Source organism: Mauremys mutica, chromosome 2 (genome assembly GCF_020497125.1).
Source record: "Mauremys mutica isolate MM-2020 ecotype Southern chromosome 2, ASM2049712v1, whole genome shotgun sequence".
Classification (NCBI taxonomy): Eukaryota; Metazoa; Chordata; order Testudines; family Geoemydidae; genus Mauremys; species Mauremys mutica.
Genome location: NC_059073.1, coordinates 131,507,227 through 131,528,511, shown reverse-complemented (window position 1 = coordinate 131,528,511; position 21,285 = coordinate 131,507,227). Strand labels below are relative to the sequence as shown.

Below are 21,285 nucleotides of genomic sequence, written 5' to 3'. Positions count from 1 at the left end.
TATTTTAGTTGATCCTCCGACATTGTCTCCCGTTTGTTTTCACACGGCAGAGAGATATGCAGAATCCCTTAAACCAGCCGGTCCTCAGAAAAGATTGCAAGGTAACATTAAACCCAATGCTGCCTGTGCCTGCTACGATCTCCTTCCCCTCAGTTCTCATTCACAGCATCACACAGCCAGGCTGGCTGGTCAGGCTGCACCATGCTGAACATACTACTCATCATACCACGCTCCTTCAAAAAACCCTGTAAGTTTTTGTTTTGTTTACTAGTGAGCAGTCTGTTCACATGTGCTTGGTATATTTCAAACGATGGAGGGTTTGCAGCAGCCTATTCAGCAGGATTTCAATTGGTTGATTAATTTACTGCTTTAAAAGCAGTGGGTGTTAGTTTCCCTTCTATTTCTGGGGTTTCTGACAAGCTGCTCCGGGTGTAGAATATGCGCTATTCAGAGCTTTTCCATTTTCTTTCATTGTAACATTGCAGAGCTGGGAGTGCTGGGAGCTAGGAGACAATTGCTGGTTTTTGCATCTGTTGTTGCATTTTTCAGGGTGTTTTTAAACATCCCAGTGTTGTAGGGTGACCAGACAGCAAATGTGAAAAATCAGGACAGGGGGTGGGGGGGGTAATAGGAGCCTATATAAGAAAAAGACCCCAAAATCGGGACTGTCCCTATAAAATCGGGATTTCTGGTCACCCTACTGTGTTGTCCTTTCCCACCAGCTGCAAAGTGTCCAGTGTTCTTGAAGGGCAAATCAGACTTTTGCAATAACTGGGAACAGCAGCTTCTGCCAGTTGTTCCAGCAGAGCTCCCAGTTCACTAGGGATTTGCAGCCCTCAACCCATAGCTTGCCTTCAGTAATAGACATGCTTTTAAAAGCAAACATCAGGGAGAGGGGGATGACACCTTCCCAGCTTCAAGTCAAGCTGCTGATATAAACCAGAGTGGTTCATTCATTCTCCCCTCCATCCAGGAATCATTCCACCAATAAATGCTTATTGGCAAAAAGCAGGACCTGGCTTAACCACATTTGATGCCCCATTTCCCTATTAAGAAGTCAGACTAATCTATCTTTGCTTTGGAAAAAAAAATTTCTTTTAAAAAACCTAATATTTCTCTCTCTCTCTCTCTGCGCTTTTAAATTAGGTTCTTTAAAATCCTTTGTGAAGCCTCTTGTGTGGATTTCTAGACCTGCTCTCCGTCAGTTCACTGGCGAAATGGATTAAAACAAGTCCTTTGAAGTGTCGGCATTTGTGAACTGTTTGGAGACTGGCTCAGCTCTGCGCTTCGTCAAGTACTGGAGGGAGGATAAATGCCATTTCCCTCTTGATTTCCCTGTCATCTAGTCTTCTCCCTGCAGACTTAAAGTCATAAGAAAGTTGGAGTCATACAGTACATCCCCTGGGTTTGAAATGCAGGCCTCTCTCAACTTCCACATTACATGACTGCCTTATATCTTTGCTGGGAGGGCTGCCTCAGGGCTTCCATGTATCCTGTAGATGTATACATACCCTGCAGCCATCATATCCTGTACATGGATCCTGCACCATTTTATCACTTTGGTAGAAAGGCCCGGCTTGACAGCTCCTTTACTATCAGCACAAGGGCTATGTTGGGCAAGGGATGCACTAACAGAAGAGCTGGGGCTCCTGGATTGGTTCTCCACTTGTGAGGTAACTCCCTTCTCTTCATGTGCCATTATATAATGCCTGCCTCTGTAATTTTCACTCCATGCATCTGAAGAAGTGGGGTTTATTTACCCACGAAAGCTTATGCCCAAATAAATCTGTTAGCCGTTAAGGTGCCACCGGACTCCTTGTTTTTGTGGATTGAATGATGTGCCTTTGCTTATGCCTCAAAGCTCAGGGTTATCAAGCAGCATTCTCATAAATCAAGGCATTTCCCCAGCCCACATGGGGCACCAGTGATGTCTCATTATCTTTTGGAGGGAGCCAACCAGCATATGGATAAGGGTGATCCAGTGGATATAGTGTACTTGGACTTTGGGAAAGCCTGTGACAAGGTCCCTCACCAAAGGCTCTTAAGCAAAGCAAGCCATCATAGGATAAGAGGGAAGGTCCTGTCATGGACCAGGAATTGGTTAAAAGACGGTGTCACTTACCATGAAAATGAAGGACCAATGACATTGAATAGGACCAAGCACAGAATGGTGATAGGCTTCCCACACTCAGCTCTGCCCACTCACTTGAGTCTGGATATGCAGCATTTCAGGATCTCTTGAGCAGGACAGTCAGCTCCTTTGAATGCAAGGATTAACTTTACGGTGTGCGCTTAGACTGTGCCTGGCACAACGGGGCTGTGGCCTCTAGGGCCTGCTGCAATAAAACCATCACCTGGGTAACATTGTCAAAGGTGCCAGGCTCCTAAATAACTTCAGTGCCTTTGAAAATGTTCCCCAATGTTTAGCTGCGTGGCAGGCTTAGTGATACGTATCCACTAGGAACCAGCCTTTGAGCAACAGACATGGAAGATAAATTGTGGGATTTGCACCCAGGTCTTGCAAAGTTTGGATATTTCTGAACCCCCCTGCGACACTCTATACCTTGGAGGAGCATCCTGTAAGCCCCATATTCCTCATCTGTATATAATTGTGATACTGCATATAAAGCATGCCATGTGAGGTATCAGGGGAAAGGTTATGATCTGCTGAAAACCACTGTTCCATATAAATATGTATATCATTAATGCATAGGAAGTTATGAGAATATGTTGTATGGTTGTCACTAAAATATGCTGGGAGTTAGGGAATCTCCCAGATATTAGATCCCCAGACACAAGGACAAGGGAGCTAACCAACACCCGGGCGGGTGTCAAACAACCACCAACAGCCATTGTCCAGCAAGGGAGCTACAATTCAATAACTCACTTGCACAAGGCCACACTTGGGGAATTGCTCAACCTTGCCCCCCACCCCCACCCCAGGCATGCCTGGACTTATGTTCTCCAAGCACATGGGACTAACACAGGGGCCCCATGCTTGGCCTTTTCTCTTCCCCACACCTATGCTGCAAGCAACAAGGATGCTCAGAAGACTGGTGATTTCAACAGAGGAGAGTGGCCCAGGTTTAAGGGAGATACCTGTATATTAAGGACTGTAAGATCCAATGGGGTGAGAACATTGATATGGTTTAGACTGCAAACTTACATTTTATTTTATTTTTTGGTAACCACTCTGACTTTTTGCCTATCACTTATAGTCACTTAAAATCTATAAACTTGTTTTACTGTTTATCTTTACCAGTGAGTTTGCCCGAAGTGTCTGGTAAATCTGCTAGGTTTACAAAGGCTGGTGTGTATCCACTTTCCATTGATGCAGTGGTAAACCAATTAATAAATGTGCATTACTCAAGAAAGGGTCGTGAGCAGTGCAAGATGGTATATTCTTAGGGTACAAGGCTGGAGCTGGGGGGATTTGGCTGGTGCCTTTCTCTGAGATTCATGAGTAACCTGGGAGCTCCACACATGGTTGTACTGAGTGGTAACAGCACCTGGGGGGGTTGCTGCTTACCACTGGTAAGGCATTGTGAGAGAAAACCCAGAATAGGGAGTAAAGAGGGTACAGTGGTCCCAGAGTCCCAGGCTGCACCCCAGGGTCCTGTCACACACACACACACCGTTAAGCTCTGACATACAGGAGTGCTGGCCAGGAGTCGATGGCTGGAGCCTGAGCTGGTAGGAAACCAATTGCATTTCAATGGAGCTACGCCGCTTTACACCAGGAAAGGATCTGGCTTTGACATTGGATGTGTTTCCTGGCTCCAGTCACATAACCTGGCTTCAGGTAAAAGTGGCTGTACTAAGGCAGCAATCAGCACCTATTGTCTCTGTGCCACTCAATCCCCAGGTCTTTATAGCAGGCTGTCAGGACTATACTTAGCTCCCCAGACCCTGTGTGTCACACAGCCACCGCTGGAAACACAGACTTTCTATGGCACTGATCCTGCAGTGCACCGAGTGAGCAGATCCCTGTGCCCCTGCAAAGATCAGAGCAAAACACTGGCGCTGGCTATCACGTGCCCGGAGCGCCGCACCGTGCGTACGAATTTGCATGCACTCTACATGGAAAGCACAAGAGCCAAACCAGCTGAGCCTGCTTCTTCTCCTGCCAGCACATGAAGCTTCTACAAGATGTTAATATTACACAACAGGCAAGTGTTAATATCAAGAATATTCCTCTCCAACCATCTCTAGTTAATGAAACAAAACAAACTATCTGGAAAAATGCGAACATTACAGTAAAAACAGCAACAAATTAAACACCAATACAATTAGGGAGAGATTAGGCATCGCTCCTCTGGGAGCATTTCAGAGCCCAAGGTCTTTCTCAAAATTTGATCATTCCCAGCGACTTTATTTCCTTCTAATTAATAAACGGGTAAGTAAACGGCATGATTCCTAGAAGGGAGATGGCTCCCCCGGTCCTCTCTGAACAAGAGCTTTCCGTCTGTGTTCGATAACACAGAAGGGCAGAGCTGGTGGCAGGTAGAAGTGTGCACACCTTCAACTCAGAGAAATCCCACTGTCAGCAGAATGAATGGCAAAGGCTGCGAAAACAGAAGTTCCTGCATGAGCGTCTGTTACAAGGTGACCGAAGGGGGAAGGCATCTCGTGCTAACATGCAAGAGCCTAACAAAAAGAAGGTCAAGGGGTGACGTGATCACAGTCTGTAAGTCCCTACATGGGGAACAAATATTCAGTAACGGGCTCTTCAGAGACCAGTGTGACACGATCCAAGGGCTGGAAACTGAAGCTAGACAAATTCAGTGTAAATTTTTAACAGTGAGAGTAATTAACCGTGGGAACAATTTACCAAGGGCTGTGGTGGATTCTCCATCACTGGACATTTTAAACTCAAGACTGGCTGTTTTTCTGACCGATCTGCTCTAGGAATTAAGTGGGGAAGCTCAATGGCCCATGCAGACAGACCAGGTGCAATGCCTGCTCTTTCTAACCTGCCTTTCCTTGAGCAGGTGAAATACTTTGATCAGAGACTGGCTCTCCCGGACCAGCAGCCACGTATGAGTGAGGAGAGAGCAGCTTCAGTGGCCAAGTTAATTAAGCAAGGCCCATTTGGAGCTAACCCCATTGGCCAGGGCTCGACCACCCACCCAGGGAAGCTCTGCCTGGGAGAGGAGGGACCAGGATAAGCCTCACTGAATTGAGGGTGACTGGCCTGACAAGCTAGACAAGCGTTGCCAAAAAAGCAGAGCCTGTCAGGGCAGCTCTGACCCACCGACAGCGGGGACCCACCCTGAGCTGGAGAAGTGACCCCTGTGACTGTTTGTCATTACTGCCCATTGTGCATCCAGAGGCAGGTTCCCACATAGCACGATGCTGTTTCAGCTCCCCTCCCCTCTGAGGGCCCTTGCAGTATTCATGTTCACCAGCACAATCTGGGAGGCAGAGTGCCGACATCACCAGCTGGGCCTGAGGCTGCCCGGCCTCCACTCCTGAGTGACCGTGTGCAGGGAACACATTGATTATGGAGTCAGACTCCTGGGTTCAACATCACCCTTGGAAAACCAGCTCTACTCCAGTCTTAAAGATGCTAAAACAAACTTGCTCCTCCCAAGTGGCACAGACTGGAAGCAACAAGTCCCCTTCCAGGTGGATATAGTCTGAGCTCGTGTTACAGCTCAGAAAAGTAACAACAGTGTGGTACCCAGTCGCACGCTCTGAAGATGTCCCATCACCACCGCTTGTGCAGCCAGGCAATGCTCGGTGCTTTGGTACAATCACACGTTCTAACCTCATGAAACTCACTTCCCTCTTATTGAAATCCTAGTGTTAGGCCTTGATTCAGGAAAGCACTTAAGCACATGCTTCACTTTAAGCATGTGTTTAATTCCCCTTGACTTCAGTTTGCTTATATATATATATATATGCTTAAAGTTAAGCACCTGCTCAAGTGCTCTCCTGGTTTGTGACCATAATGCAGAAACCCATTATAGAAAGACATCTAAGCAGGGTAAGGGTTGGCAGGCCCAGTAGGTCTTTGGGAACAAGTGCTTGCTCCCATTTTATACCAGAATCCCTAGTACTCAACCAGTGCTAGACTGGTGCAGGATGTTTCCAGGTGTGTTCAGCTCCAAGAGATACATTTCAGGACCACTGCCTGGCACAGATGCCCTTGGTCACTGGAGCTGTCTCCACGTTGAGAATAACTGCAGACAAAATCACTTTGTGCAATCGAGGGTGAGAACATGTCGAGTGCTCTCCTGATCTCAGGGTCGTTTCTCTGACATGTGACCTGCGTGGCCGGTGCATTTTGTTACTGCACGATGTCTGGAAATACTGGTTCAAGGCCTCCTAAAGTCCTCTCTCACCACAGACTAGCTGCATCCCTCCATTACAGCAGCATGCAGCCCTTTGAATAGGGAGAATCTGGTTTGTAGCCTCCAAAAGCCATCTGAATCCCACTGAGCTCGCTGGAGCACCAAGGAGATGCCCTGAAAAGCCCTAGAGAAAACTTAAATGAAGGGGACAAAGATACTAAGTTACATGGAGCCAAAGCATCTCCTGAGCTGCACCCACGCTGTGCCCAAAAGTCCTGACATGCGGCCGGGTCATCTTCAACTTCCCTTAGTGGATGATAAAGAATAAAAAGGAATAAGATAAATATTCAGATCATAGAAAAAGATTCTCTACCCCAGGTGAGAAAACTTCAGCCTTCTGAATGTTATGCTGCGGCCCTTCCTTTCAGTAATCTGCATGCCTGTTAATCAATGTGCCCAGCCTCTGCACCTGTCAGCAAAGGGGGTCTTCACACTTTGCAAATATTAATTAAGACTCCATCCCCTACCCCCTGTTAGGTAGCACCCTGTGTAGAACTATACCCATTACACAGAGGGGGAAATTGAGACACTGCAAGTTAGGACCAAAGTCTTCAAACTTGGCTAGTTCTAATCAGGCCTCTAAATCCTTAATTAGGCTCACAGTAACTGGGCTGATTTTCACAGGTGCTGAGCACTCATGACACTGCTGGATCTCAGGCCTCATTTTTATTTAGAGCCTGCAATGGGGTTTCCACTCACCACCAGGGCACCTCCTTGTGTCTAGGTTTGGGAAAGTGGCTCTCACAACACCAGGTGCCCCCTTCTGCTGTCTGCTCCCTCTGTGACCTCTCTTCAGGGACCTTGGCTTTATAGTGCTGGCCCAGCACTTCCCCAGCTGGGCTTCACACTCAGCTAACCCTGGCCTTCCTCTCAGGTGACTCGAGGTGCCCATTTGGCCACTCGGGCCCTCGTTAATCCTGCCAGGGCTCTGTGGGGTGCACACTCCATCACAGAGTTTAACTATCAGAGTTTTGGTACCGAACGTTGGACACCCAAGTGTGACAGTCTGGGACATGGTGACCACAGACAAAAATAGAACCCAGGAGTCCCAATTCCCTAACCCCTGGACCATACACACTGTCCGCTATACCCTCAAAAGAACTCCTGGCCAGTTTAAATTAAATACCCTGCCTTCCTGGAGTCCTCCTGACCCTGAAAGTATTTAATAATGGAAACAAAACATAATTAGAAATTAATGGACTACAAAAGGCTCCAGTTTGCTTGTTACACAAGGACAAACCTTTAAAAAAAATTATGTCTATGATGATCTACATTTGACCATTGCACTTTGGTTGGGGGGAGGGGGTAGTTTAAATCAGCCAGAGTCCTGCAGGCAGGGATGACAAGTTCACAGAGAGATTGGTAGCGGGTACAGAGGAATGAGGAGCCATTAATCTGAATCTCTGGGGCCAGCAGGCAGGATGGAAGCAGTTTAGCATAACACAGGGCTGTAAAACCATCCTGAGAGAACACTGGTGGTGGTGGTAGGATGCTACGTCAGCAGGGTCCATCTGGCTGGGCCAATTCCATTACTAGCTGGAAGCAGCAAACTACACCTGGTCCCAGGAAGTATTAATAACACTCCTGTTGATAGACAACCCAGTTCTCTTTTCAGGTGGGCTAATCAACAGAGCACAACCAGCTACAAATAAACAGGATCAGGAGAAGTTATCAGGACTAGCTGTCTGCCCCATGGGGCAGACAAGTGCTAGGAGGGGAGCAAGCTGTGTTCAGTACACTGGTGAGACTGTACCCACCACACTGGGTCGTATCCGGCCACTTTGTTAATCCGAAGTCCAGGGAAGGCCAGAAATGACCAAGGGGTGGGACGGTTTGAGTTGAGGAAATATTTGACATAACTATGTCTCTAGCTACGACAAGTGACTGCTGAGTTGGAGGAAGGTGTATGCAGAGGTGCGGTGCAAATGTCTGAGCAGGAGGGACTGAAAGACGAGTAGGACTGATCACATGAGACTAAGAGGAGGGAAATACAAGTCTGATTACCAGGACCAGCTCCCTGATGGTGAGAGAGCTCAGACTGCAGGGATGTCTCCCAAGGGAAGTGGTGGAAGCCCTGCTGCCTGGGACTCAGAACACAGACCTGGTACATGCACTGCAGGGACTGCTGCAGGGGATAGCTTTCCAGCTTGGCTTTCTCTGACCCTGCCCTGCTATTTACTATTTTTAACAATGATTTATTGTTTTTACTATTTCCAATAAAACGAGGGAGAGATCCATTTTTCATTTTCAGAGGCTCCTCTCTTCCCCATGCCCCATCCCCTTGCTATAGAGAATGAGTCATTGTCTGCGAACCTTTTTCAAAACAGCTCTTCTAAAATTCTGTATCAAATCACAAGCATTTCTAGTCCACAGCCAGCACAGGGGAGCTGGGAGCAGAAGCCCTAGGATACTGTTGATCTGCTGCATGAAAATAAAGAGCCTTAAAGCAGGAATCCTGCTTGGCATAAATCTTTTACCCCACTATACCTTGTCTAGCAACTCATTTAGTGCCCATCAAGTAGGGACACAGGGGGCCTGTGAGCTCATTATGTGCTTTAAAGCCCTGTTTGTGTCTGGAATTGTATTTCAGGGCTGGCTGTTTTGTTTTGCGGACAGATAACACGTGTTCATGGGAGAGTCAGCTGCATAGTCACACACAGAAAGGACAAACTGCAGATTTTTAACTGCCACAGCGCAGCTTTACAAAACACGCTCCTACCTGACCCCATGCGCTATGTCACTCCAGCATCAGAGGAGGGGGGCACCGGCCTGTGGGTAAGGTTGAGAACACATTTGCACTCAGGGAATGACTGGCCATGGATCAGGTCAGGTATTTTCATTCAGTGGAGACAGATCACTAACAATTCCAATGTCTCATCAGAATCAAATGTTTTGCTCAACCTGAACCGCTGATAACCCAGCTTGTACTATCCAAGGATTTGGCTTTTGTTTCATACTCTCACATACAGATTAATACGGTGAAATGCGTGCGGTCAGCCCCAATGAGCCATTAATTCCGCTCACTTCCACTAGCATGACAACCTGTAAAGACCTGGAGTTGCTTTCACAAGACTGGTCTCTGCAACCTGAGCTGCTGTGATGAGTTTGGTCAGAGCTGCCCCATGGAAAGGCGGCTCCAATCTTTACAGGAACGATGGGATTTCTAGAAATGTGCCTTCACTTTATCGAACCAGCGCCAGGTTGGAAAGTTTTCCAGACTTGCCTGCAATGGGGAGAACTAAGTTATTTTCCTACAGGTACCAGCACTGGCTGTCAAGACTCACGGCCCTAGGAACGTAACTTCCCGTGGTGTTTGGGTCAACCTAGAGGAGTCAATCTGGTGAAAGCCTCTGCAGCTGGTAGGCTGGTCTGACTCTGAGGCCTTTGAAGCCTTTGGCCCCGATTAACCAACAAAATGCAATGCTTATTAACAATACCAGGGGAAGTATTTTAAAAGGCTGGCAGGGAGAAGTGGGGTGGGTAATACTGATAATGTATTCTGGTCCCCTGCCACCCCCTCCTGCAGGTATGATGGCGTATGTACTACCTACACACACCTGGCACAGAATCCTCAGTAGTCCAATGGCTGGTTCAAGAATCCTTGCCCCATTTATACACACACACACACCCCTTGCAGCTCTCCATGCAATGGATACCGTGGCACTGGTACACACAAGGACCCTGAAATAACAGCAATATAAACAAACCTGGTTCCTGAGCCTGAGAAGTTTCTGAAACCATCTTCCTCCCTTCACACAAACAAACATTCTGCTGTTAAACAGCTCTGATTTCCCCCTAAACTTTTCTAACGACAAGCTAGACAGATTCAAACAATAAGCAAAACAAGGAGGGATGCGGGCAGTACCTTTCTATTGCTGGCTGGGCTGGCGCTAGAGGATAACAGAGCTGTGCCAGTGATGCTGCTGAGATAGAAGCACTCTGGAGTTACGATTACAGCTTTCCCCGCTCTGCGACCAGATCTTTCAGCAGCCCAGACCCACTGTGCTGGAAATGCACTTAGTAATTATCTGCAAGAGACCAGGCTCCGCCCCCAACAGCTCTGATTGGTCCTCTGGCCCTGTGCAAGTCTGCATTGGTTTCAGTCAATCTACTATTATCCAGAGCCTCAAAAGAACCGAATTCTATGTCCCACGGATAAGGGGTATTGGGGTGAACGTGACAGGTCGGGGGGGGGGGGGGAGGAGAGAAGAGACTGACTCACACAGAGCAGAGACTAAGTCAAAAGCACCTTGAAATTATATTTCTTATGGTGTTAGTAAAAGGATGTATGAGTCTGATTTAAAGGGTACAGACTGAGATGGGTATCATAGACTCATACAAGTGTAGGACTGGAAGGGACCTGGAGAGGCTGTCTAGTCCCATCCCCGGCACTCATGGCAGGACTACATATTATCTAGACCATCCCTGACAGGTGTTTGTCTAACCTACTCTTAACCACCCTGCCAGTTCAGGTAGTTATCAAAGTGCTAAACCATCCAGTGCTTAACCACCCTGACAGTTAGGGTAGTTATCAAAGGCTGGGAAAGGAGGAGCAGACTTACTTCCAGCTGCAGACATTACAGATGATGCACTTATTCTGATAGATGGAGTTTACTGTAGAAAGCAGGTCTTACATCCCAGCAGTGCCCAGCTGCAAGCCAGGTCAGGGCCCCATTGTGCTAAGCACATACAGTAAGTGACAGTGCCCACCCCGAAGAGCCTCCAGTCTAACAGACACAAATTTGGCCGGACTGGCAGGGGGAGAGACAGGATAACAAAAGTAATGGGACGTGCTCCATTCTTTGCCAGGTGGGAGCAGCAATCGCAATTCATTACATGCCCAGCCATCACCAGCTGGCTGCTTACCAGATGCGTCCTGGTTGCAGTGAGGTTTGAGGGGTTGCTTGGAAGATAGGGTGGTGGCTTTATGGATCATACACACACACAAATCAGTCACAGGCTGTGTTGTTATAATAACTGCAATGTACAAGATTGTCTGAAGGCTGTTCACATATGGTGTATATCTACATTATACACTCACATTATGCATATAAACAGAGAAAGAAAAAATACTAGTACACTGAAAATAACCCTACTACAGCATTCGACGGACGCTATTAGTAATGGGAGGAGTCTGTCGTAGCATCCGTGGGTCCCACGCTTCCCAATTCTAGGAGGACAGTCGCCACTCAAGGAGCTCACACTCCAAGAAGAGACAGCCAAACAGACAGAGGAAGGGAGACAATAGCAGGCTATTTAAATACAAGACAATGTGACTCACTGTAGGCAGCATGGCAGAAGTGGGTCACTCTGGGCAGCGTGGGGGCTGCCTGGACAAGTTTAGGGAGCTCACGCCATGCCTAGGGGGCCGTGTGGAAGAAGACAGAGATGGTTGTGCAATAAGCTGATAAACAGGTGCACCAGGCTGGGAGCACTGGCAGGACAATGGACACTTGAAGCTTGACGGAGGATGGATAGGTAGGGTGGTGCAGAGTTCTGCTGAACTTGCTCAGGGTGAGGTTATCAATATGCCATTGCACACGTGTGCACCACTGGGCAAACAACAGAACATGTTAAACCAAAACAAAATAGCATCTGAGAGCAATTAAACATTTGTTAAAGGAAAAACATTTTTGTCATCTAAGTCCAGAAGTGAGGGCAGCATGACTCTGTGGCACAATCCAGTGATTGTACACAAATTCCTGAACTCGAGTGCTTACAACACAGCTCTAGAGTAAGAAAAGAGAACTCCCATTTGTCATTTCTCTGCCCTAATGCTCTCATGTTATTAGGGCTATTTGAACGAGATGAAATCAAGGACATGCCATGCCCCTCTACCAGCTCAAAACCCCAAATGTGCATCAGGATGGGATAGAATCATTGTCACACACACCCCCAAGAGAAGCTGAGGAGAGAGATTCACTTCGGGAACGTCTCCTAAACTTCAGCTGTTCATGTGATGCTTTGCTGGACCAATCGGTTTGGAAACGGGGATCGGTATCTCTCCACTCAGGTTTTCCTAGCTCTAGCCAGGCTGGCATACTCGGACCAGAGCCTTCACAGGGGGGAATTTGGCATTTCCTCTGCCATGTGAATCCAGGGCAGGCAGAGAGCTATAAAACCGGAAAGCAACAAAAGGTGACAGGGACTTTTACAGACCTTGGCAACAGCTTTAGGGTCACTCTACATTTACGGTCACAGTTTGGGCCAGGTCTTTGTTTACCTGGACTGGTTCACCCTGCCCCATGAGCCCTGCTATTCCTTTCTCCAGAATCTCAGGGATATGCTGGCTCAGGGAGTCCAGGCTAGGAAGCCCTTTCCAATCTTGTCCTCACCCACAACTATTTCACATTTGGGGACAATGTATACCTTCAAGTCAGCGGCACTGCTATGGGTACCCGCATGACCCCACCACATGCCAACATTTTTATGGCTGACTTAGAACAACGCTTCCTTAGCTCTCGTCCCTTAACACCCCTACTCTATTTGCCCTACATTGATGACATCTTCATCATCTGGACCCATGGAAAAAAAGCCCATGAGGAATTCCACCATGATTTCAACAATTTCCATCCCACCATCAACCAGTCCACTTCTTGGACACTACAGTGCTAATAAGCAATGGTCACATAAACACCACCCTATACCGGAAACCTAATGACCGCTATACTTACCTACATGCCTCCTGCTTTCATCCAGACCACATCACACGATCCATAGTCTACAGCCAAGCTCTAAGCTACAACCGCATTTGATCCAACCCCTCAGACAGAGACAAACACCTACAAGATCTCTATCAAGCGTTCTTACAACTACAATATCCACCTGCTGTAGTGAAGAAACAGATTGACAGAGCCATAAGAGTACCCAGAAATCACCTACTACAGGACAGGCCCAACAAAGGGCTTGGCTACACTTACAAGTTGCAGCGCTGGTGGAGGCTTTCCAGCGCTGCAATTACACCCCGTCCACACTTGCAGGGCACAACCAGCGCTGCAACTCCCTGGCTGCAGCGCTGGCTGAAAACCCATCCCGGCAGGGGTATAAGGAGTGCAGCGCTGGTGATCCAGCGCTGCTCAGCAGGTGTGGACACTCACCAGCGCTTTAAGTGTCCTCCAGGGAATAAGGAGTTATCCCAGAATTCCTGTTCAGCCACTCTGCTCATCAGTTTGCACTCTACTGCTCTTGCTTCAGGTGACCCGCCCTTTAAATGCCCCGGGAATTTTAAAAATCTCCTTCCTGTTTGCTGCAGCCAGGTGTGTGTGGAGTGCAATCAGTTAATCTTTCCAGGTGACCATGCCTCCACGTGGCAAACGAGCCCCAGCATGGAGCAATGGCGAGCTGATGGACCTCATCAGTGTTTGGGGGGAGGAATCTGTGCAGGCACAGCTGCGCTCCGGCCGTAGGAATTACGATATCTTTGAGCAGATATCAAGGGCCATGCTGGATAGGGGCCATGATCGGGACGCACTACAATGCAGGGTGAAAGTTAAAGAGCTGCGGAGTGCCTATTACAAAGCCCGCGAGGGGAATCGCCGATCCGGAGCTGCCCCCACGACCTGCCGTTTTTACAGGGAGATGGACGAGATACTTGGGGGGTGACCCCACTGCCAATCCCAGGATAACGATGGACACTTCTGAGCAGGCTGGGGGACAGGAGGAGGAGGCGGAGGCGGTGGCGGCGGCGGGGGGGGGGGAGGAAACCGCGAGTGAAGCTACTGGGATGGGGGAAGACACCCCAGAGTGGGCATGCAGCCAGGAGCTCTTCTCAAGCCAGGAGGAAAGTACCCAATCGCAGCAGCCAGCAGTTGCAGAAGGACAAGCAGAGGAGCGGGTTAACGGTAAGCGGCTTTTATTTTCTGGGTGGAAATGTTTCTGGAGAGGAAGGGGGGTTATGGCTGCATGCATGCCAGCCTCTAGATGTGGAATAGCCCGTTGATGTGGTCTATCACGTCGCGGTAATCTGCTTCAGTTATCTCAGCAAAAGTTTCATCCAGAGCGTGGGCAATATGCCTGCGCAGGTTTATAGGCAGAGCCACTGTGTCCCTTGTCCCAGTGACGGTGACGCGTCCGCGCCACTGTGCTGCCAGTGGTGGGGGGACCATTTCTGAACACAGGCAAGCCGCGTAGGGTCCCGGGCGGAATCCACATTGCTCTAAAAGAGCCTCCCGCTGTTCCCTAGTGACTCGCAGCAAGGAGACATCTTCCAGGATTAACTCCTGTGAAAAATGTTGGGAGACTCTTTAGTGAAGAGATAGGGAGATAAGATCACCCCTGCAGCTGCATCTTCACTCAACCCCTCTAGCACTCCAGATTACCCGAAGCAACCAGCTCCCCTCTATCACTCAAGCCCCACTTCTCCCTCTATAAGCACCCCTCACTCACCATTTCGTGGCTTCTGTTGTGTTATGCGTTTGGGAAAAGAATGCTAAAGTGAGAACTCCCTCAGTGTAACAATTCATGTCTGGAGATAGTGAATACAATGCTGCCCGTGTTAAATGTTGTCATTTCTGTGTTTCTACAGTGACCTTGACTACTGGACTGCCCAGATGTTCAACATCACAGAGGCTTCAAAATTTGAGAAAAAATCCCCGAAAGAGCAAAGAGGACATGCTGAAAACTGTTCTTCATCACTCTGCTCGAGAGAGTAAAGAACTGAAGGAGTGGAGAGAGAAGGAGAGCAGGATCCGCAAGAGAAATGCAGTGGCCAAGAGGAAAAGCACGGAGCGGCTGCTAAGCATCCTGTCGCGCCAAGCGGACTCTATAGAGTCACTCGTTGCCATGCAAGCAGAGCACTACCGTGCTACTCCCCCACCCCACCCCGTCCCAAAGCTTTTTGCCTTGTGCCCCAATGTCAGCTCAAACCGCCTTTCCCCAGCATTCAGGTTCTTACCACCACCAGCTGCCTCCAACACCTGTACGTTCACCAACCAGCCCTGATACCTACCACCACCCTTACCCTCTGCACTCAACCCCCATCACCATGCAGTATATGCACCCTGAAGTGCAGGATTCATTAAACAGCACTCCAGACAGGACATATGCAAACTTGTGACTGTACAGTTCACCAACCCACACCCCTGCCCTCTTGTGTTCATGAAATGTTGTGTGTCTGTCTGTCTGTCAAGGAAGTTTTTTTCTTTTCAATAAAACAATTCTTGGCTTTGAAAACAGTCTTTATTATAGCAGATAGTTAAAGATAACTTAGCCCAGTAAAGAAAGAGGCACTGCAAATCATATTATTATTAGGGATAATAGAATAACAGTGTAAGCAGTGCAATTCACTCCCATGCAAGGCAGCAAACATTACTGTTGGCTTTCAGCCTCAAATTCTTCCCTCAAGGCATCCCTAATCCTTGTAGCCCTGTGCTGGGCCTCTCTATTAGCCCTGCTCTCTGGCTGTGCATATTCAGCCTCCAGGACTTGAACCTCGGTGGTCCATGCCTGACTGAATGTTTCACCCTTCCCTTCACAAATATTATGGAGGGTACAGCAAGCGCATATAACCGCGGGGATGCTGCTTTCCCCCAAGTCTAGCTTCCCATACAGACGTCTCCAGCGGGCTTTTAAACGCCCAAAAGCACACTCCACAGTCATTCTGCACCGGCTCAGCCTGTAGTTGAACCGGTCCTTGCTCCTGTCAAGCTTCCCTGTATAGGGTTTCATGAGCCAAGGCAGTAACGGGTACGCGGGGTCTCCAAGGATCACAGTGGGCATTTCGACATCCCCTACTGTGATCTTCCTGTCTGGGAAAAAAGTCCCTGCCTGCATCTTCCTGAACAGGCCACTGTTCCAAAAGATGCGTGCATCATGCACCTTTCCAGGCCAGCCTGTGTAAATGTCAATGAAACGCCTGCGGTGATCCACAAGCGCCTGGAGAACCATAGAGAAATACCCCTTACGATTAACGTACTCTGATGCCAGGTGGGGGGGGGCCAGAATAGGAATATTCGTCCCATCTATCGCCCCTCCACAGTTAGGGAAACCCATTTGTGCAAAGCCATCCACAATGTCCTGCACGCTCCCCAGAGTCACGGTCTTTCTTAGCAGGATGCGATTAATTGCCTTGTAAACGTGCATCAAAACGATTCCCACGGTCGACTTTCCCACACCAAACTGGTTCCCGACCGACCGGTAGCTGTCTGGAGTTGCCAGCTTCCAGATTGCAATAGCCACCCGCTTTTCCACCGTCAGGGCAGCTCTCAATCTTGTGTCCTTGCGCCGCAGAGTGGGGGCGAGCTCAGCACACAGTCCCATGAAAGTGGCTTTTCTCATACGAAAGTTCTGCAGCCACTGCTCGTCATCCCAGACTTCCATGACGATGTGATCCCACCACTCAGTGCTTGTTTCCCGAGCCCAAAAGCGGCGTTCAACGGTGCTGAGCATTTCTGTGAATGCCACAAGCACTTTGGTGTCACACGCGGCAGGAGAATCGATATCGATATCTTCGTCAGACTCCTCACTGTCACTTTGGAGCTGAAGGAATAGCTCGACTGCCAAACGTGTTGTGCTGGCGACACTCATCAGCACAGTCCTCAGCAGCTCGGGCTCCATTTGCCACAGAAATCGCGATTCACACAGAGAGTAAAACAGAAAGACACTCACAATGGCGCCAAACGCTGCCAGAAAGAGTGAATGCTGGGATGTGAAGCGATGCACCACGGGGCGCTGGCAAACAGGAAGCGGAATGACCCGCACACTTCCTTCCCCTTCCCACAATACTCAGCGCCAAAATGGGACGAGGTGCTCTGTGGGATAGCTGCCCACAATGCACCTCTCAATACAGCGCTGGAAAGTGCTGCAAGTGTGGCCACACTGCAGCGCTGGTAGCTGTCAGTGTGGCCACACTCCAGCGCTGGCCCTACACAGCTGCATGACCAGCGCTGTAACTCCCAGCGCTGCAACTTGTAAGTGTAGCCAAGCCCAAAAAGAAAGTAACGTCACTAGCCATCACATTCAGCCCCCAACTAAAACCTCTCCAGAGCCTCATCAAGGATCTACAACCTATCCTGAAAGATGATCCCTCACTCTCCCAGATCTTGGGAGACAGGCCAGTCTGCTTTTATAGACAGCCCCCCAACCTGAAGCAAATACTCACCAGCAACCACACAACAAAAACACTAACCCAGGAACCTATCCTTGCAACAAAGCCAAATGCCAACTCTGTCCACATATCTATTCAAGGGACACCATCATAGGACCTAATCATATCAGCCACACTATCAGAGGCTCATTCACCTGCACATCTACCAATGTGATATATGCCATCATGTGCCAGCAATGCCCCTCTGCCATGTACATTGGCCAAACCAGACAGTCTCTATGCAAAAGAATAAATGGACACAAATCAAACATCAAGAATTATAACATTCAAAAACCAGTCGGAGAACACTTCAGCCTCCCTGGTCACTCTATTACAGACCTAAAGTCGCAATTATTCAACAAAAAAAACTTCAAAAACAGACTCTAATGAGAAACGACAGAACTGGAATTAATTTGCAAACTGGACACCATTAAATTAGGCTTGAATAAAGACTGGGAGTGAATGAATCATTACACAAACTAAACTATTTCCCCATGCTAATTTTCCCCATACTGTTACTTACACCTTCTTGTCAACTGTTTGAAATGGGCCATCCTGATCATCACTACAAAACATTTTTTCTCCTGCTAATAGCCCACCTTAATCGATTAGTCTCATAAGAGGTGGTATGGCAACACCCATTTTTTCACGTTCTCTGTATATATATCTTCCTACTGTATTTTCCACTGCATGCATCTGATGAAGTGGGCTGTAGCCCATGAAAGCTTATGCCCAAATAAATTTGTCTCTAAGGTGCCACAAGGGCTCCTCGTTCTTTTTGCTCATACAGACTAACAGGGCTGCCCCTCTGAAACCTGTTTCCAATCTCTGTCCTTCTGGCTTGCAGAGCAGTAGCTTTCCCAGCAGCACTACAAGGGGCTCATCTCAGGGGCTGTATTACTCACTGAATAGGCCGACAGGATGCAAACACTTACCTCAGTCCCACTATGCACTAGAAAGCAGGGAACAGAAAGTTTTTATTCTCTGTAATTCCCTTGCTGCTGTAGCGGTCAGGCAGCTGGTGTTTGTCTCTATTTATCCTCACACAAGGACAGTGGCTTCAGAGTGCCCATTCCGGGGGGGGGGGGGGGGGGGGCTCTGTAATATATTTACAAATTAACCAAACACAAACAAAACTAAAGCACTAGCCAAAACCAAGAAAGCTTCCCGTGCTGTTTTGCAGCTCACTATGTTCTGGCTATTATGGATTGCCTTGGATAGTAGCACCCCCCCCCCCCCCGTTCCCCCTTGAAAGCTCTGCTGTCCAACATACAGCACGGACCACAACAAGAGTCTCCAAACTGATCTTAGCTGCCATGATGGAGCCCAGGGAGTGGAGCAGGGGAGTCCCAGAGCACTCAGCTCTTGGGAGCACACAGGAAGTCAGGGCACAGACTGGAGCACAAGTGTTATGCTTGAGGCAGCTTTCCTCACTCCGGAGATGGGCAGACGCTGAAGCTTCCAGCCTGGCCTGACGCTGAAGCTTCCAGCCTGGCCTGAAGTACAGTGCATTGCTATAGACTAGTGGGAAGCTGAAACAACCCTGGCTGACTGTTGCAAATCCCCAAAAGAGAGGAATGGATGCAGCCCTGGTTGGCTGTCATCGAGAAACACTGCTGTCATCAGAAAACCCATGACCAGCAACGAGTCCAGTAGGATCGAGGTCCCCCAGACACCCTCATCTGATGGTGCAGAGAAGGCAGTGCTTGTACCTCTTTCAACGAATATCATTCCCATCTTCTCTGGGCTGAGTTGCAGCCCGTTTGCTTTTCATGCCTACCTGGCACCAGAGGAGAGAACATGCTTTACCTTCAAGATAAACTGAGGTCACGCCAAACCACACAGCCCAGAAATGCAGTTAGGAGAGTGAATACAATATCCTTGAAAAAACAACGAGGAGTCCTTGTGGCACCTTAGAGACTAACAAATTTATTTGGGTATAAGCTTTCATGGGATATAACCTACTTCATCAGATGCATGGAGTGGAAAATACAGTAAGCAGGTATAAATATACAGCACATGAAAAGATGGGAGTTGCCTTACCAAGTGAGGGGTCAGTGCTAACGAGGCCAATTCAATTAGGGTGGATGTGGCCCATTCCCAACAGCTGACAAGAAGGGGTGAATATCAACAGAGGGAAAATTATTTTTTGTAGTGACCCAGCCACTCCCAGTCTTTATTCAGGCCTAATTTGATGGTGTTCAGTTTGCAAATTAATTCCAGTTCTGCAGTTTCTCTTTGAAGCTTTTTTGTTGAAGAATGGCCACTTTTAAATTTGTTATTGAATGTCATGGGAGATTGAAGTGTTCTCCTACTAGTTTTTGAATGTTACGATTCCTGATGACAGATTTGTGTCTATTTATTCTTTTGCGTAGAGACTGTCCGGTTTGGCAATGTACATGGCAGAGGGGCATTGCTGGCACATGATGGCATATATCACATTGGTAGATGTGCAGGTGAACGAGCCCCTGATGGTGTGGCTGATGTGGTTGGGTCCTATGATGGTGTCCCTTGAATAGATATGTGGACAGAGTCGGCAACGGGGTTTGTTTCAGGGGTTGGTTCCTGAGTTAGTGTTTCTGTTGTGCGGTGTGTAGTTGCTGGTGAGTATTTGCTTCAGGTTAGGGGGCTGTCTGTAAGCGAGCACTGGCCTGCTTTGTCTCCCTGCACTTCAGAGCTGAAGACACAAAGCTGTAGCTCCTTGAAATTGTAAGGTTTTAGGTACAGCAACATCCACCATTCCTGGGACAGCAGATGGTCCCCCAAACAGGTGACCAAATAGGGGAGCATTTCAAACTCCTTCCCCCTGCAGCTGGAGCCTCATCTGCTTTAATCAGACACTGCATGTGTTTGGTTTTGTGATGAGGATTACAGAGGCAAGGCTGGGTCCTCTAAACTGTTGTTTATTCCAGCGCCTTCTCAGATGCTCATAAATATTCTCTTTGATGGCATAATAATTCCTTTTGTGTTCCATAGACACATTACTTTGGTGAGTTCAAAAAAACATTTTTTGAACTATTGAAATTCCACTACTGTTTTGATTTGTATGTTAAATGAGAGCTCTCCAGATAGTCACTATTAATATGATTATTTATTTGGAGAGCATCATCATTCATTTCTGTACAAACTGTTTTGTAAAATACCACTTCTGCTAGCAGGGCTAGACAAAGTTATCCATTACGGCTGAACAGAGGCTTGTTAGCTCACCTATTTTAGAGAATTTAGGGACTGGAGGAGTTCTATGCTGTTTGGATGAATTCATTCACTCGGTTTAAAAGTGCTATTTCTGAATCATATACAATATTGTAGTCAGTAACATCAGATACCACCTTCTTGGGATCCCTGCTAATCATGGTTACTATGTAAACCAAAACACCAATTTATTAAGTTATTTTACTGTTTATGCATCTCTTTCCACTACACTTTGAAGTCTTTATTAAACCCCAACTGGTGTCCTGTCCATGGAGTGAGAGACACGGGATGGGTCAAGGAACAAGCATTGATTAAAAATAAGAAATAATGAAAGGAGTGTCTGGGGCATCTCTGAGGAAGATGCCAGGATGAGTATGGCAAAAAACCTTTGTTAGCAGCATTCCCTGGAGTCACCATTGGGTGGATGATACATCTTTTCAGAAGCCCCCACCCAGCCATGTTGCCTCGGCAGGGCAGTGAAGTGGAAGAGTCCCATTAACACAGGGCTGAAAAACTAATGAAGATGCTTAAACGACAAGGACTGACACATGAGTTAAGTGCAAACACACACACACTCACACACACTTTCACTATAGGGGAAAGGTTAGAAATGTCACAGATTAAGGAAAAGACAATGGACAACAGCACAATAGC

At 47.9% G+C, this 21,285-nt stretch overlaps 1 protein-coding gene across 14 annotated transcripts in view; it reads right to left on the bottom strand.

The window, feature by feature from the left end:
* Positions 1-10,349, bottom strand: part of ZMAT4 (zinc finger matrin-type 4) — a 480,660-nt gene extending 470,311 nt beyond the window's left edge. For 5 of the 14 annotated variants that reach the window (XM_045005482.1, XM_045005483.1, XM_045005484.1 and 2 more), the window contains exon 1: positions 2,123-2,227. In XM_045005482.1, the coding sequence (XP_044861417.1) occupies positions 2,123-2,125 (3 nt within the window). In that variant the 5' untranslated portion in view covers positions 2,126-2,227. Of the gene's footprint in view, positions 1-2,122; positions 2,259-9,075; positions 9,126-10,221 lie in introns of those variants that run through there. The other 9 variants (XM_045005490.1, XM_045005489.1, XM_045005492.1 and 6 more) reach the window with 6 other exon arrangements.
* Positions 10,350-21,285: the final 10,936 nt, after the last annotated feature.